The sequence below is a fragment of the Brienomyrus brachyistius genome, chromosome 1 (genome assembly GCF_023856365.1).
Source record: "Brienomyrus brachyistius isolate T26 chromosome 1, BBRACH_0.4, whole genome shotgun sequence".
NCBI classification, from domain to species: domain Eukaryota; kingdom Metazoa; phylum Chordata; class Actinopteri; order Osteoglossiformes; family Mormyridae; genus Brienomyrus; species Brienomyrus brachyistius.
The window spans coordinates 34,505,906-34,524,211 of NC_064533.1; the positions used below are offsets into that span (position 1 = coordinate 34,505,906).

The following is an 18,306-nucleotide window of genomic DNA, read 5'->3' on the forward strand; positions in this document are numbered from 1 at the left end:
AACTTTCAGACTTACGAACAAAGAGGACTGTAAGTCCAAATTGTATTCACTGGGCTCCCATTTCCTCTCCGCAACATCAATTTTTATTTCCGCACTCTAGTTCCACCTAATACGACTTCTGGCTGCTACTCCCGCCGTGCAGCAGCGCAGCGTGTGAACTCCCAGCATCCTAGTTTGTATACCCTTAAAATGATGTTGACTTACGAACATTTCAAGTTATGAACGGCCGTTCGGAACATATCTCGTTCGTGAGTAGAGGAGCATCTGTAATTTGCACATGGGTTCAGTTCAATACAGACTTTTTACATTTGGTATAATAATTTTGGTGAAATATTTTTTAGCTAATTTTCTTTAGCAATGTATTATGGATCATTGAGGAAATGTCTTGATGCTGAAGAGGTTGCAGGTTCCATTAAAATTCTCAATCATTTTCCAACAAACCAGATATGAAAAAGTTTATCTGCTGGCTGCACTGACCCCTAAAGCAGAGACAAATCACATTTCCTACTCTGCCCTGGGAACGGCAGCCTTGGTCTTTCCCTTGGGCCCTCATTAGTCCCATCGTTACCATTTCAATGAGCTCTTTCACTGCTAATACTTATGATGTGAGGCACTCTGTGTGTTACATATGTTGCTGCAGATGAAGAACTTAGCATGATCCTAAAAAGGACACAACCTTTGAACCCTGATTCATGCAAACATTTCTTATATTATTCATAGTATTACATCAAGCTCAGTTATTAAGTCTCACATTGAATACCAAATACACTGATTCTAAAAATTTCTTTTAGCATCTACTTACTGATATGCTTCTAGGATGGGCTAGTAAAGATCAAGGTCATTTGCCATAGGGGAATTATATAGTCTGTGTTTTTTTTTTTTTTTTGCGAATGTCATTTCTCAGTCCACATACACTGCTCTGTTATAACTTTTATTAATACTGGGTACTAACACTGTTTTCTTTTTTCAGCTTTTGGGAATGCAAAAACTGTAAGAAATGACAACTCTTCTCGATTTGTGAGTATTCAGTTATGTAGAGGTTTTTTTTTTCAGAAATAGAAGATATAATGATTTAACCCACTTTAAGCCACAACTTTCCTTACTCACTAGTAAATTACCTACTAAAATATTGTAGGTATTTGTTAAATATGTTGACTATGAAGGATTCAAAGAAATGCACAAATATCTTGAAACTATTTGCATAAACTGCTATAGCAGTTTTCTGTTATCGAGACTATGCATCTTTTTTTTTTTTTTTTTTAATTTAATAAAAAATTATACTAATTTATTTATGCCTGTTAGATTATGGTGGGAGCAACATTTCAAACATATGATTGATTGATTTTAACAGCGTTCTGTTTGTGTTCCATAGTGAAATAAATACTGAAAGTAAAATCTAAACTGATTAATCACAATATTTGATGTCCACAGTGCTTTTTTAAATTTTGAGTTTGTTCTGTATTTCTCCAGACATATCAGAATGGTATTTCAGGATCAGCTGTCAAAAGATGAGAATTTCCCCTTTTAGGAAAGGGGTCATGTAGTAAGAATTTGAACATGTTGGTCAATTATTTCCTATCATTAAGAGAGCTGTTATATAACTGATTATGGCATTTTCCTCTAACAAGTGGAATTTCACTTCAGGAAGCCATCAGTCATTAGTATTGATTAAATACATAATGAAGCTTATTGGTAGTTTACAAACTTAGCACTGGTATTTGAAAAGGGATTTTCTTCATTATGATCTGCAAAGGACCTGCAAAGGGGGATGCAGACCCCCCAAATATTTAGGTGGAATAAGTTGCAGTCCCAGTCTCAGTACTACTCACATATTTCTTAAAAGCAGATAGAGTTGTAGAATATTAGTATAATATTACTGCTACTACTCCTATGAATAGCATTGTCACTAATGTTTAATGGTGCTTTATTTTTAACAGGGAAAGTACATGGATATTGAATTTGACTTTAAAGGTGACCCTTTGGGTGGAGTAATTAGCAACTGTAAGTATGGAATTGCTATGTAATACAGACTGTGGACTGATGTAAGTTGATAGTATTATATTGCCATATGTTGATATGGATACTCAGATTTCCTCCCACAGTCCAAAAGTATGCAGGATAAACTGATTGGTGTGTCTAAATTGGCCTTGTAGTTGTGTGAGTGTGCGTGTGGCTGGGTGAGTGTGTGCGCCCTGCTGTGTGCTGGCGCCTGCCCAGGGTTGGTTCCCGCCTGCGCCCATTGTTCCTGGGATAGGCCCCCGCGACCGCAGTGGGGATTAAGTGGTCACGATACTGGATCGATGGATGGATAGATGTTGATATGTATGACATGCAGGACTAATAGATTGTATGTATGCTGCTCAGTACAGAGGTCTCAGTTTCCGTGCAGTCACAATGATCATGAAATCAATGAAAACCACTATAAAAACTAACTGCATCCAATAATCATCATGATTCTTTGCCAAAGGCAGTAATATAGACTTAGATTGCAATAACTGAGATGATTACTTTTGAATTATCTAAGCAATTGTCTCTACTCGTCCCTTTAGAAAAGCAATTAAACAAAGGACATTTACTGAAGTACTACATTTTACTTTCCCGTAGAGAAAATACGCACGGCAGTGCATGTTTACTTCCTGGAGATAGCAAACCTTATGTTATTCTATTAGGAGTATCAGCAGAAGGTGCACAACCTCCTTGAAATATAAGTGTAGATGAATACTGGCATGTGTTAAACATTTTAGAAGAACTTCCTGTATTGTGTCCTTCTGCGTATCCACTTACTATTCATCAGTCTTCAGTTTCCCAAACGTTCATGATGCTATAATAATTTGAGTATTCTTAATAATTGGAAAATGGTCACTGACACGAGACTTACAGTACAATTACTCAGAATCCACATTTTCACAACACAAAATTAGCACTACTCCAGGTATACTTCTCTCCCAGGAAATGCACAGTAAGAAACATTTGAAATTGTAGCAGTAAGGTTGTATCTCGTGTATTGATAGGCAAATATTTTACTTTTTATAATTGTGTCTTCGGGGCAAGCACAGGGCAATCTATACACTGGTACTGATTTTGAAGTGCTATGAACCCATGCTTATCAGGTTCTACACAAATAAATCTCTCTATCCTGAATATAAGTGCTTATACTAGTATCATACAGGTTAGCTAAATAAACTTCAGTACCTCAGAAATTGATAAAAAAAAATATAGAGGATAAAATGTGGGATAAGAACCATAAATCACTAGCAATGCAACCTTTAGTCACAGATCGTATATCATTTACTATATGCCCTTTGATCAATACCAAGAGAGGAACTTCATGTGCCTTCGTTCTTGCAGATCTGGGAAGGGTCAAGGACAGTTACACATATGTGTTATCACCTTGGTGTAGGGTCACCCAGAATATAATGAGCACCTGCTTCACTAGGCAGGCATCACAACTTGATATTGGTGAATAATAAATGCCATTTTAATTTATTCAGGAATTGGTGAGCTGGCTCACCAATTCACATCTGGTTTCACATCTTTGTGTTTGCATGGGCTTCCTCAAAGTACGGTTTTTCAGAGTTCAGACACACAGTTTATATTAAATTTGTCTTTGTGTGTGCTTCTTCTGTACTGTGGACTTAGGAGTTTCTGGGAGAATGAGTGAGCATGCATGTGTTTATCATGTTTGTCTGTGAGTGATGTTTTGGAATTCTTGATACTTAAGACAACATTTCGGTCACTAATTCAATCTCATTACTGGAAAACAAAAGTAATGGAAGTACAGTAGTGGAATGGTGTCACTGTAAGACCAGTACTGATGTATATCTATGCTTTGAAACCTCCCTTAGATCTTCTGGAGAAGTCTCGGGTTGTCAGGCAGCCCAGAGGAGAGAGGAACTTCCACATATTTTACCAGCTCCTCTCTGGAGCATCAGATGACTTACTGAGTGAGTAATCTCTGATGGACCCTTCTGAAAATCTATTGTGTACTTTGACACAAGTTCATATTTCCGTATTTGTACTGTCAAATACATTGCATTATATTTATTATACCTCTTATTATCCTTTATGGTCTAATATGTTTGATATAGCAAAAGAAATGACATTGCAGTTGCAGAATAATGTGATGGATGTCTGATTTTCTTCTGTCCTACCCATAAATCCAAGATCCATGTGAATTTATTTGAAAGTATTTTGATATGTGTGGTGTATCAGCTTCAATGAGGGTGCTATTCAAAAATAATCTTCAGTCAGACAAAAGCTCGATGAAATCTAAATGTGCCAATATGTTGATAATGATAATCTAGTGTACTTGGACTCTCTACAAAGCTATAGTATCTGTTTTTGAATGTCTTTGTCTGTGTTCTTCTTACACTCAGAAAAACTAATGCTGGAAAGAAACTTTTTCAAATACAACTACCTGAGTCTTGATTGTGCTGTGGTCAATGGGCTGGATGACGCTGCCAACTTTCGGAGTGTCAGGGTAGGTTTCGAGGCATGAGGAGACTCTCCGTAACTCCATCGTTCTTGTCTGCCTGTCAGTTACCTGTCAGAAAATACCTCTTTGGACTCACAGATCAACATCACTTTGACATAATTTATTTTTTGTGTTCGTTACTTGCATACTTTGCAGACAAGCTTTTCTGAAGGCAGAACCAAAGCTTTTGAATATATGTGCATTGCTTTTACACTGTATTCACACTTCTTTATTTAGCAGACACTTTTGTCCAAAGCATATAAGCAAGGCACGTTGTACACATCTCAAACAGTTTTAATTTGCAAACAGAAAGAACGAAATATAATTAAATGTTTATGCTTAAATATTGCATATGTTTGTGTTTAAGCAGTAAAAATGGGAAGTGGAAGATGGTGAAATATAATAATGCTGGAAGCATAATGAAAAATATAAAAACGAAATAATATGTGGGGGAAAGCACTTAATTCCTTCCAGATAGTCATACATAATCACATATAATCATGATAATCATATCTCACTTCCATGAAGAATTTCAGCATGTAGAAATGTAGTACATACTATATATCACCATGTTTTTCTATCATTTCCTCAGTGTCAAGTGTGTTAAATAACATCTGTGTCACACCCTTCCCACACCCCCGCACCAGTTCCCGGTAATAGCTTTACAATTCCTCAGTCTTTCCTGTCTGAGCAGCCGTTGCACAGCTGTTGGTTCAGACAAATAAACATAACAAGCACTACTGTGCAGTGGACAATAGGCTCCAGTCCTATGAAACAATCAGCCATCTGTTGGTGCCAAACCCCACAGGTGTTTCATTCATCACTTATGTCACTTCTCTTTCCTTCCCTTTCAAATGTCTCTCTACCAAGTCCTTTTGTCTTACGGTTACTGTACAGTGAGGGAAATAATTATTCGACTCCCTGCTGAATTCTTAAGTTGCCCCATTAGTATAGAAATGAGAAGTCTATCATTTCACTGGTAAGTCTATTTTAACAAGCAAAAGATTATCAACAAAACAAGCAAAAAAAAAAAACATTATGTAACAGTTACAAACCAATTCGTCATTTATCGAGGGAAATAAGTATTTGATCTCTTGGAACATGTGCTTTAGTTCGGGGTGGAGTAACCATTGTCGGCAAGCACAGCTGTCAGACATTTCTTGTAGTTGGTCACCAGGTTTGCCCACAGCTCAGCAGGAATTTTCATCCACTCCTCTTTGTAGATCTCCTCCAAATCTTTAAGGTTTTTAGGCTGTCACTTGGATATATGAAGCTTGAGATCCCTCCATAGGTTTTCTACAGGATTAAGGTCCAGAGACTGGCTAGGGCACTCCATGACCTTAATGTGCTTCTTCTCGAACCACTGCTTTGCATAATGCTTCCACCTCTGGGGTTATAGTCAGCTTTCTTTTCCCTCCAAACACGGCCAGTAGAGTTGATATCAAACAGCTCAATTTTGGTCTAATCTGACCACATCACATTCTTCGAAGCCTCATTGGAATTATTCAGGTGCTCATTGGCATATTTCAGACTGGGCCTTCTTGAGCAGGGGCCCTTTGCGAGCACTGCAGGATTTCGTCTTTCTCCCATTTGTGAAAAATTGCAACAACAGTTGTCACTTTCTCATCAAGCTGCTTGCTGATGGTCTTGTAGCCCATTCCACCTTTGTGAAGGTCAACAATCTTGTCTCTGATGCCCTTAGGCAGCTCTTAGGTATTTCCCATGGTGATAAGATTGAAGATATAGACAGGGTAGTGACCCAAGAATACTATTTAACAAAGTAATGCCATCAAATGTGAATGCTGGCTTGTTATCTGTTAATTTGATTTGATGATTTGATGAAACCCTTTATTGCTATTGCAATATACCATGTCACTAGTCACGAGTACCAGCGAAAAAACTGGCCATCAACCCGACCATACATATACACAAACATCACAGTAGGGGGTAGACCGGTCGGGAGACAGGGGAAGGGAGAAGAAAAGAAACAGAATAACATGAGGAGAGAGGAGGAGAATAAAAAAACAGCCCCCAGACTGTACTCCAGTGGGGAGGACATTGTGGGAACCGAAAAAAACACCTCAGCAACATAAGCACATGATGGCACTACACCTTACAACATAAAAATGACACGACTTGCAACGGGGGAGGGAAAAGGGGTGTTAATACTTAATTAAGTACTACTTTTGTTGTTAGTGCACATGCACATTGTTTCTTGCTGGTTTGTAGGGAATCAAATAATTATTTCTGTAGATCACTGACAAATTGATTTGTACCTGTTACATAATGATTTTTTTCTTGTTTGTTTTGTTGAAAATCTATCTTCTGATGTTAAAATAAACCTACCAGTGAAATTATAGACTGCTCATTTTTAAAAAATGGTCAAGTTAGAAATTCAACAGAGGGTCAAATAATTATTTCCCTCACTGAATGTGACAATTACTGGCAGTTTTTTTTTCTTTTTAAAGCAAGGAAGTTGTGGCTAAAACACACTTCCCAAGCTCAAGTGATGCACAGCAACCATTTTCAAAAAAAATATTCCTGTCAAGTTGTCTCCCTGAGCAAGTGCCTTCTTTGGATCAATTAAATGGAAAATACAATCTGCTTCATTGAGAGTGTATTCTGTCACGATCGCCGGGTGAGCGGGTAATGCGTACGGGCAGGCAGGCGAGCAGGAAGCAGGCAAGGAGCCGCAAGTCAGGGGAAACGGGGGGTTTATTAAGGACCAGGACAAAAGGAGCAAAACACAGGCACTGACATTGACCAACATCAATGACGGACAAAGAACTAAGGCACGACATGGACTGAAATAGGCAAGACAACAGGGTACAGCTGGGTACAATCAGGGAAGCACACGTGGATAATCAGGGGGCGTGGCACACACGAGGATCGTATGAGCTGGGCGTGACAGTATTCAGTCTTAGACTAAGTTGTAGTTACATACTATCATGTTAATACATCATTAATGAATTATGATGCATGATTGATCTCAATTACTATACTTGCTATTATATCTGGTAATTTTGTAATCCTTTGTGAACTACGGAAGGAACTATTGAAGGAACAAGTAATGAATAACACAAGATAAATACTGATTTCATATTTGTTCATCATTAATGAATCATGATGTATCTTTCATCTCAAGCAGTTACTGTATTTGTTACTATATCTGTTAATTCTGTAAACCTTTGTGAACTACTGAATGAACTACTAAGGAACTGTTGAAGGAACAAATAATGGATAACAAAAGAGAAATGTCATGTTTGTTCATCATTAATGAATTGATACATCCTTTATATCAAGTGGCAACTGTAACTCTTCATGATTTGTTCGTAATTGGTACATCAGCAGTAACTGACTTATTACAAAGTATTTGTACCCCATGAAGTAAAGCGCTACACTGTACCTTGAAATCTCTCTTGAACCGTCAGTTTTTAAAATAAGTTTATGTCAATAAATGGCATTATCTTTCTCATCTTTTTTTTATTATGAATGCTGCATTCCAGCTGCATATCCAGCCTTGTTCTTAATGGTCCCATTTCCTCCTTTTCCCCAGAATGCTATGCAGATTGTTGGCTTCATGGAGAGTGAGGTACATTCTGTGCTGGAGTTGGTGGCTGCTGTGCTAAAGCTGGGCAATATTGAGTTTAAGTCAGAATCACGTGTCGATGGTTTTGATGAGAGCAGGGTGAAGGACAAGAATGGTGAGACCACTTTGCGTACTGCTGTGATATTTGGCTGGTATTAATTAATTTTCTTTACTTCATATATCAAGATCCCTACACTGCTTGTGGTGTTCTACAGATAATTCTCCTTAAACCAAAAACAGCTGTACGTTTTGAGAAGAATGATAACCTGCATAGGCTTGTTGAGGATCACTCCTTTGAAGAAGGAAGTTTTTCTTATTACTTCTTAATTGTGGTGCATATGGCAGCGTCCACCACTAGGAAAAACTGTCAGCAGAAGTGTAATATATGCTTTAGAAAGTATATTCTTTGAAATGTGAGCTTTTCCAGACTAACACTCACTAAGTTCATGTTTTTTGAGAGGACCTGTGTGGTAAAAGTACTGTTCAGAATGTAATTATGGAGCTAGCTAACACACAGTCACACAATTATATGTACATGTGTGTATGTATATATATATATCCATCCATCCATTTTCCAAACCGTTTATCCTACTGGGTCATGGGGGGTCCGGAGCCTATCCCGGAAGCAATGGGCACTAGGCAGGGAACAACCCAGGATGGAGGGCCAACCCATTGCAGTATATATATATATATATATATATATATATATATATATATATACACACACACACACACACACAACTTCAGAGCCAATTTAGACACGGCAATCGGTTTACCGACACGCTTGGACATGCTTTTTGAAGAAACCGTAGCACATATACAGTACTGTGCAAAAGTCTTAGGCAGGCAAAAAAAATTATGTTTAGATTATCCTTGTGTTGGTGTAAAACTATGATATTATACCTGTCGAGGTGTGTCAACTTAAGCATTTCAGAACCTCTGCTAAAATCATCCTAGTATTTGCAGAGACAGTCCAGTGCAGCCATGTATTTTTTGACTTGGGCGCTAGCACACCTCATACAGCTAGTCAATTCAGTCACTGACGTTTTAAACCAATATATTTAATTATTATTATTTAATTATTTAATTAAGCTATTAGTGAAACTGAATAAAATCATGGAACGGCTGAGGTGCCCCTGAGGAGAAGTTTGGGAACTGAAGCGGTATTCATCTAGCCATCCAACTAGATATCAGTAACTTTTTAGAAAACAGAAGAAATAATTACTAGTTTTTATTGTGTTACTGTTAATTTGCACATGCTCTAATGTTAAATTGTGTTTTTTGTTCTAAGCCAAAGTACACTTGCTACCCAAACAGTTTTAAACATTTCTTTAGATTGCCTAAGACTTTTGCACAATACTGTGTGTGTGTGTGTGTATATATATTCTTACTGCTACCTACAAACATGAAATGTTATGCAAATATCAACACAAGTGACTATATAACTGGTAATGGCCACATAATTAATCATTTTTCATATTCACTTTTATATCATACTATTTTTTATAATTCTCTTTTGAAATACAGAACATTTAGTTTAATTTACCCTGTAGTTCTCAATTGTTTGATTTTATTTAAATTATACTACTACTTTATTAAGTTATTTAACTTTAAAAAAAGCATTTTAATGATATAAATATTCTTCTTAACAGACCTGAAGGAAATGTGTGAGTTACTGGGGATTGACCAGTTGCTACTGGAAAGGGCCTTCAGTGTCCGGACTGTGGAAGCCAAACAGGAGAAGGTGTCCACCACCCTCAATGTGGCCCAGGTAAGACTTTTAGGCTGTGATTCATGTGGTCATTAAAGATGCAGGAAAGATGGTGGCTGGCACCATAATGGGACTTTTTCAGTCATCAGAACTGTGCAGTCCAGCAGCAAATGTTGCTGCAGTGAGGTATGAATCCTGTGCTTAGAAGAACCCTACAGAGGAGGGAAAGGACAAGCAAGATTGCATTTGCACTTTGTGTGGATGGTTACTGGAAGACGACTATAACCTCTTCTGACTCCCTTTTGTATAGTTTTCCCTCAAGGAATTTTGACTATTGAGGAGCATTTGTCTGCATCCTGGTCTCCCACGTCTTGCCTGCCACATTAGCATAGGTGAAATGGAGATGCTGCTTCTCACCCCAGGTCGGAGAAGGTACCTAGATAGCTGGTTGCTGTATTAGTGCAGAGGTCTCTAAGATAGGATCAAGAGATCTTTGCTAGCTCGTCTGTGCCAGTCACCATGCTTAATGCCAGACAGAATGAAGCTGCCAGCTTCTCTGTACCAGTCACCAAGCTTAATGTCAGACACAATGAGTCTGCTAGCTTCTCTGTGCCATTCACCATGCTTAATGCCAGACAGAATGAAGCTGCCAGCTTCTCTGTACCAGTCACCAAGCTTAATGTCAGACACAATGAGTCTGCTAGCTTCTCTGTGCCATTCACCATGCTTAATGCCAGGCAGAATGAAGCTGCTAGCTTCTCTGTACATGTCATCTTGCTTAATGCCAGACAGAATGAAGCTGCCTACCTCTCTGTGCCCGTCACCTTGCTTAATGCCGGACAGAATGAAGCTGCCTACCTCTCTGTGCCAGTCACCTTGCTTAATGCCAGACAGAATGAAGCTGACAGCTTCTCTGTACCAGTCACCATGCTTAATGCCAGACAGAATGAAGCTGCCTACCTCTCTGTGCCAGTCACCATGCTTAATGGCAGACAGAATGAAGCTGCCAGCCTCTCTGTGCCAGTCACCTTGCTTAATGCCGGACAGAATGAAGCTGACAGCTTCTCTGTACCAGTCACCATGCTTAATGCCAGACAGAATGAAGCTGCCTGCCTCTCTGTGCCAGTCATCTTGCTTATTGCCAGACAGAAAGAAGCTGCCTACCTCTCTGTGCCAGTCACCATGCTTAATGGCAGACAGAATGAAGCTGCCTACCTCTCTGTGCCAGTCACCTTGCTTAATGCCGGACAGAATGAAGCTGACAGCCTCTCTGTGCCAGTCACCTTGCTTAATGCCGGACAGAATGAAGCTGACAGCTTCTCTGTACCAGTCACCATGCTTAATGCCTGACAGAATGAAGCTGACAGCTTCTCTGTACCAGTCACCATGCTTAATGCCAGACAGAATGAAGCTGCCTACCTCTCTGTGCCAATCTTTGCCAGACAGGGTGAATCTACTAGTCCGTCTGTGCCAGTTTCTGGTAAACCTCACCCTCAGTCTGTATTGGTCAGTAGTATATAAGTTTTCTAGATTTCGGGGAAAAGCAAGATACAAGATTCCTTTATTTTCATAAATATTTCATAATCTTCTCAGATTAACGAATAAAAGATTTTTGTTTTATTTTGTCATACTGTATTTTGCTGTATTTCTCAGGTCTGAAAAGCAGCTTTAAGTACTTTTTTTAAATGTCAGCTGCATTTCAAAACGAAGTGGTATCTTTACCTTATTAATCGTAATAAAAATGGCGAGGAACTTCCTCCCATAAATACAATAATGTCCAATGCACTGCGACAGCAGCTCCAGCAATTAGTATTTCTTAATTGTGAAAAATTCTTGTGCCATTAACATTGCGATGTGCAAAAAACAGTTCATATGCTCAATATTCAAAACATTTGAATGACGAATCCTAGAACACTGGACAAATACTAAAAGCAAATATTATTTATTGGTGCAGTGCTATGGTATGAACATCAGTAACATTTTCACAGTTGTTTTTTTGTTTATGCTGAAACATACAACTGAAGTGTTTTTCTAATTATTTTGCAATAAAGTGATCTTACAATAGAGTAGAATAGCCACATTTATTGTCATTCAGAAATACACCAGTTAGTGCACATCAGAACGATATTTCGTTGCATTTTTTGCTCACCATTGACCTAGCAGAGTGTGTAAACAAAAAAATTATAAATAGAAAATAGAATATAAGTGGAACTAACATACAAATATATTAAACCGCAGTATAGCAGCAAAGAAAAAAAAGACAGTGTACATTACTGTATCGGTTATAGTACAAGACTTATAGTGCATAAAGTTCTTGAAAGTTCTTGATAAAGTGTTGTTGGAGGTGAAGGAATTTTTACTATTTTTCAACCGTGCAATTTTTGTCATCCTTTTGTCATCCTTGGTTACTGGAGTACCAGAGGTAGAATAATTTTGAAATGGGTTATATTTTTATTTGTTTAGCCTTTGTCTTTGGAAAGACTAGTATCAAAGTGCAGAATCAGCCAGCATCCCTGGAGCAGTTAAGGTTCATTCATGCTTTGTTTAAGAGCCCAGCCATGATATGATTACTCTTCTGGTCAGATGATTTGAATTCACCTTCCACAGGCACAGATCCTTAACAGATCCTTTGTAGCCCAGTAACACAACCTCTTCTCCATGGTTTTATTTGTCCTCTGTATTCTACAGGCCTACTATGCCCGAGATGCTCTTGCCAAAAATCTCTATAATCGACTGTTCAGTTGGTTGGTGACCAGGATAAATGAAAGCATCAAGGTATCTTTCTTCTTTCCTTTTAACAACGTTTCTATAGATGCCAGTTTGTCTCCCATCAGATTAGAACCTTTAGTGCCGGTTTAATAGATTCTTGATGATTATGGATTCTTTCTACCACGGCATTTTTGCACAAAAAACCCTTGCTGCTAGCATGCAGTAACTCAAATACTGTATTCAGGCTGTCAATATTGTTAATTTGCATTGTATCTTGTCTGTCTTGTCTTGTCAAATTGTATTGTTGCGCTTGTGTCCTGTCTGCACTTGTGATGTTGTTCTGTTTTGTTCTGCTCTGTGTTGCACCATGGTCCTGAAGGCACGTTATCTCATTTCTCTATATACTGTGTGTATGGTTGAAATGACAATAAAGCCTACTTGACTTGACTTGACTTTTAAAATCTACTAATACATATTGTCATGTTGTTGTTATATGTTGTTTTTTGTCCATCAGGCTCAAACCAAAGAACGAAAGAAAGTGATGGGGGTCTTAGATATTTATGGCTTTGAAATTTTTGAGGTAAGGATCATGTTTTAATTTTATGCATTGTTTTTTTTTTACATGATTTACAATTGTGCCACTACAGTTCAAATAGATTCAATTTTATTGTCACTCTAAACAGTGTAAAATTACATTAAAAGCTTTTATACTACATATATTAGAAATGGCAATTCAGAATACATTTACAGCAAAAAAAACTGCAGGCAGAGTGACAAGGTACAGCATAATAGGTACAACAATAGATAGTGCAGCGTGTAGTATAATAGCACAGAATAATTAGAAAGTAGTGCAAGTCACTTTTTGGTATGAGGTAAATGGGCAGGAATTCTTGTACTGAAAAAGGTGCACTGATGTACAAAGTGAGCGGTGCAGCTGAAATGCTCAGCTGGTAGTGCAGAGGACTGGAGATGTGTAAGGAGGGACATCGTTAGGTCGCTGGTTCAGTGCGGCCTCGAAGGAACATGGGTTTTAATGTGCTATTATTTCACTTTTATGTCTCCTTGGCCAAAAGTGTCTGGTAAATAAGGTGAAGGAGTGTCAGTTTGACAGAATATGAGTGACAGTGTTCCTCTCAGGTGAAAGACCAAAAGCTGACAATGGGCTTTATTTATAGACATTAACTGTTACCATTCCTGAGATGTGTCATATAGTGACATATTGTTGAGGCACGGGCGAACAGCTCTAAGAGGATAGCATTTGTTTTTGCCAAAGAATGCATTTTTTCAGACCCTAGTAAGACAGATGTGGTTCACCTCACCAAAACTCATTATTTTGTCATTTTACTTGTTGTACATGATTTCACAACCCATGTAACTGGTCATGTTCTAATTCACAATAAAGCATGATATTCTTTCAATTTTGCATGAATTGTGTCTCACCCCATCTCTTTGTCTCATTTCCTCTGTGTATGGCATCAGAATGGAGTAAGTATAGAGGCTTTAGAGTGACATGTGTTCGTATGTTCTAGTCTAACCATAAGTCCATCTGTGAAACTGAACAACCCAAGATGATCCATATTGCCTCTGTAATGCATATCAATCTAAGCACTGCTGTGCTGATTTCTACAGTACAGTAAGTTAGTCAGTTATCATCAGGCATTTCATTTGCTCCATCACAAACAATAAATGGTAATAAAAAAATCTGTAGAAATCTTAACAGATAGGAGGGTTGGTCATTTTCAACAAAATGTCTGTTTCCCTTTGCATATGGCTATTAAAGTTCACCCATAGCCATGCAGCTTAGCAATATTACTGCTGGCTGTGGATTTTTTTGATGAATGAAGTTGCACCTGTTTTTTCCTATGACGGTGAGAGAGTAACTCAACCAAACTATCATGCTGAATTCTGCAGATAATCAAGTTTGACACAAATAAGGATTGTATTATACTAAGCACACCTCCTTGGTGCAAGTGCTATGTGTTGTTACGAACACAAAACTGATGTGAAATTTGTGAATTCTCTTCAGACCATATCCTCCTCTTAGTCATTCTCCTAGTTGATCCCTCTCACCTGATTTTAGAAAGCCCTGCAACTTCATCTGCATGCTATTTTAATAAAAGCATTATATTAACCTTCCTTCCACAACCGAGTGTGTGTCACCAAGCCAGAAACGCATTCGAATTTGCAGATAATGCATTTAGAATTTCATTGACATGTACAAACTACTGGGCGTTTCGATATTATCGTTTACATTGATATTTTGAATATTATTTTGGTTATTATTTTGAATAATATATTGAAAATCATTTTTTAGATATCCCTCAGCCCTTTTTGGCAAATTGCCATTACTTATAACATGCTACAACCAGATGCCTTTACTTGTTTAATATTTCAAAATTAAAAAAAAAACTACCAAAAACCCTCATTGTGTAAATTTATATTATTGTCACAAAACTTCTAGAAGTAGTTCACTCTTTTGGTAGAAGTATTGATTAAATGAGTAAAAGGCTAGAGGACTGAGCACGTCAAGAACAGGACTGAACAAGCACCCGAATGACAAGTCAGCATGATGTGAGAGGTGTTCAAGGCATTCAAGTTCTAATGGGACTGTTAATGGGGGGAATTCAGCATTTTTTTTCAAGGGTCATTCACTGGAGGTTAAAAAACATGCAAAGCATATGGGATCACTAACATTACATTTTCAAATTCCCATTTATAGGACAACAGCTTTGAGCAATTCATCATCAACTACTGCAATGAGAAGCTTCAGCAAATCTTTATTGAGCTGACTTTGCGGGAGGAACAAGAGGAGTATGTTAGAGAGGTGAGGAAATGCAATGGCAAATTTATCGTCCAGTATCTTCTCTGCATATTGTGTTGTGCTTCAATGCAAGCATTGATGTTACACTGCAGTAAGCTGATCCTAAGGTGTGCATTGTTCTATTTTGGACAGCACTTTTGATAGAACTGGAAGTGTAGTGCAGTATACTGTATTGCAGAGTTGTTGCAAACCTTCCTGAGTCCATCCAAGTCCACGGCATATGTTTACAGCTTGTATGCACCTTTAGCCACGAGGGGGAATGGATTTTAATGCTTTCAAATGTTTTAATGTGTCAATTTTCTTCACTCTTATGTTGCTTTGGTTGAAGGTGTTTGCTGAATAATTTTGAATTTAGTTTCATAGTCTAAAATTGAATTTGTGTTTTTTCTGGACTCAGAAATTGACTTGTACTCGACTACACAGCTCCAGTAATGGACTCAGTCTCGTCTCACATTAACCCCCTTTTAGACTCGGCCTTATCTCAGACTTGATTTGTTAAGCATATGGTCTAGATTTGGGCTCGACTAAGGGGGACTCAAACACAATACTGGTATACAATACAGTTTAAATGTCTTATGTAATCAAAGAAAATGTTTAAATGATTATCATTTTGTTGTAAAAATATGATATTATGTCTGTCAAACTATGTTAGCTAAGCAATTTCAAAACTGCTCCTAAAATCACCCTAGTATTTGCAGCACCCATCCAATACACACACATGTACTTTTTGACTTGATCACTAACATACCTTACATGATTTATCAATACCTTATAGACTTTTATATACCTTTTACCTTATACACCTTATAGCAGCCATCATGTGGCGCAGTGGGCTAAGCCTGTGTGCCTATAATCAGCAGGTCATCAGTGCAAATCTAGCCCCAGCACATCTGTGGGTCCTCAAGCAAGGCCCTTAGCTCCCAGCAGTGCACCTCACACCTGCACTTAATGTTTCCCATTCATTTCATGTCATCCTTCGATTCATGAGAAACTGTCGGATAAGTTAACAGTAATTTCTGGCATTACAATGTTACTTCCGCCTTTTACCTGGCTGGTTTCTGATAGGAGAGTGACGCAATTCCATTTTATAACCAGCCCCATAAATGAAGATTATATTTTAGAACTTGAACAAAGTGTTCACATTTCCTTTTTTTATAGGAATATGCATGAATACTCCATTCATCTGTAATAAAAGTTTTTTACTGAATTGTAGCATAGTTACCAAACAATAGTTACTGAACAATACAGTGTTTCACCACCTGAGTCTCTCAGCTTGGGATAAATCTTTACAAGCTTTTCTTTGAAAACTCACCTTGTTAGTTTCCTGTGAATTTGAATATTGAAAGCTAATCATTTAAGATTACTTTGACCCTCTTTTTGCAGGGGATTGAATGGACAAACATTGAATACTTCAACAATGCAATGATCTGTGACCTCATTGAAAATGTGAGTTTTGTTCTCTTGAAAAGGCTTTCTGTTTTGTTTCTCCTGAAAAGACAGAAAAGTTTACATTTGCACATGCATTACATCATAAAAAACTGATTTTGTCTGTGTCCATTAAAACTTGCAAAGTATATACGAATTGCTTATTAATTTATTATAAAATTTTCAAAACAGGTGTACTTATATTCTAATAATATTTCAATATGAATTATTAAGCCTCTTACTGTAAAAGCTGAGCCTAAACAAACAAATTGTTCATTTAGTTGTGAATGTGGTCACTTCAGAATAAACATTAAATTGTTAGTTATTTGTGTGCTCCCAAAAATGACTTACAGCACAGGTTGTCAACAGGGTTCCCACTCCTCCCTCTTGTTAAGTGCTCTTCATTATTCTCAGAAATGCCAATATTCATTTAAAAGATAACAGTTCATGTAAATAAATAATTTATGCTTCATTTTCAGGGTATTTTTAAAATTTCGATTTCATACTAACTGTAATTTAACCACACTGTCATTCACTAGAACTTTAAATAACATGTAATATGTTGGAATTTGTTTCATTCAGTGAACAATTTCATCACTCAAAAGGATCAGGCCTTACACCTTAGTTACACTTTAGTTAAGACATGCTATTATTTTATTTTTGTTGTGTTTTCATTTCACTTAAATACATTTATGTATGTTATTTGGATTTCCCCTCTTAAGTAGCAGATACAATATATTGCCATGCCTTCACTTAGAACAAGAATGGGATCCTAGCCATGCTTGATGAGGAGTGTCTGCGTCCTGGAAATGTGTCAGACGAAACCTTCCTAGACAAACTCAACACAGTCTGCGCTAAGCACCAATGCTTTGAGAGCTGTCACAGCAAGAACTCAAAGTTCCTCACTGACCGCAGCTTGCCTCGCAACTGTTTCCGCATTCAGCATTATGCTGGCAAGGTACAGAGATTTCCTGGTCTGTAGAGGTTCCATTTGAGCCAAATTCCCAGCATTCCCTAATTTAACGATAGTCAGAATACCCAACTTTTCATATTCAAAATAGTGTCACCTATGGTTTTTGATATGTGATGATGGACAGTAGTTGTAATCATTTTAATCTTGAATAGATTGGCCATTTCAGAAAAAAAGAAACGGTATCCACTGTCTTGGATACTTAATCTGTCATTCTTCATTGTCCAGCAGTTTAATATAATTTAATATTTAATATAATTAGTATAATAATAAGAGATTTAATGTTCATAATATTCTCTTCTTAGGTGTTGTACCGCGTGGAAGGATTTGTAGACAAGAATAACAACTCGCTTTACCGTGACCTTTCCCAAGCAATGTACAAGGCTAACCACAGTCTGATAAAGCTGCTCTTCCCTGAGGGTGACCCTAGTAAAGTCAACTTGAAAAGGCCACCTACTGCCGGCTTCCAGTTCAAAGCCTCAGTAGGCACATTGATGAGGAATCTGCAAACCAAAAACCCCAACTACATTCGGTGTGGCTTTTATTTAGTTTTATTCTGTTCTGTTTTTGATTTAATATATATTTTTGGGAAAATGTAAAGATGATT

General features: G+C 37.6%; 1 protein-coding gene across 1 annotated transcript in view; it reads left to right on the top strand.

Annotated features, from left to right (window-relative positions):
• Positions 1–18,306, top strand: part of LOC125742724 (unconventional myosin-Ib-like) — a 50,560-nt gene that overhangs the window by 19,216 nt on the left and 13,038 nt on the right. The window contains exons 6-17 of the mRNA XM_049014988.1: positions 971–1,017; positions 1,938–2,001; positions 3,846–3,944; positions 4,377–4,480; positions 8,031–8,178; positions 9,716–9,834; positions 12,463–12,549; positions 12,998–13,063; positions 15,203–15,307; positions 16,688–16,750; positions 17,487–17,687; positions 18,005–18,231. Coding sequence (XP_048870945.1) covers positions 971–1,017; positions 1,938–2,001; positions 3,846–3,944; positions 4,377–4,480; positions 8,031–8,178; positions 9,716–9,834; positions 12,463–12,549; positions 12,998–13,063; positions 15,203–15,307; positions 16,688–16,750; positions 17,487–17,687; positions 18,005–18,231 — 1,330 coding nt within the window. The remainder of the gene's footprint in view (positions 1–970; positions 1,018–1,937; positions 2,002–3,845; positions 3,945–4,376; positions 4,481–8,030; positions 8,179–9,715; positions 9,835–12,462; positions 12,550–12,997; positions 13,064–15,202; positions 15,308–16,687; positions 16,751–17,486; positions 17,688–18,004; positions 18,232–18,306) is intronic.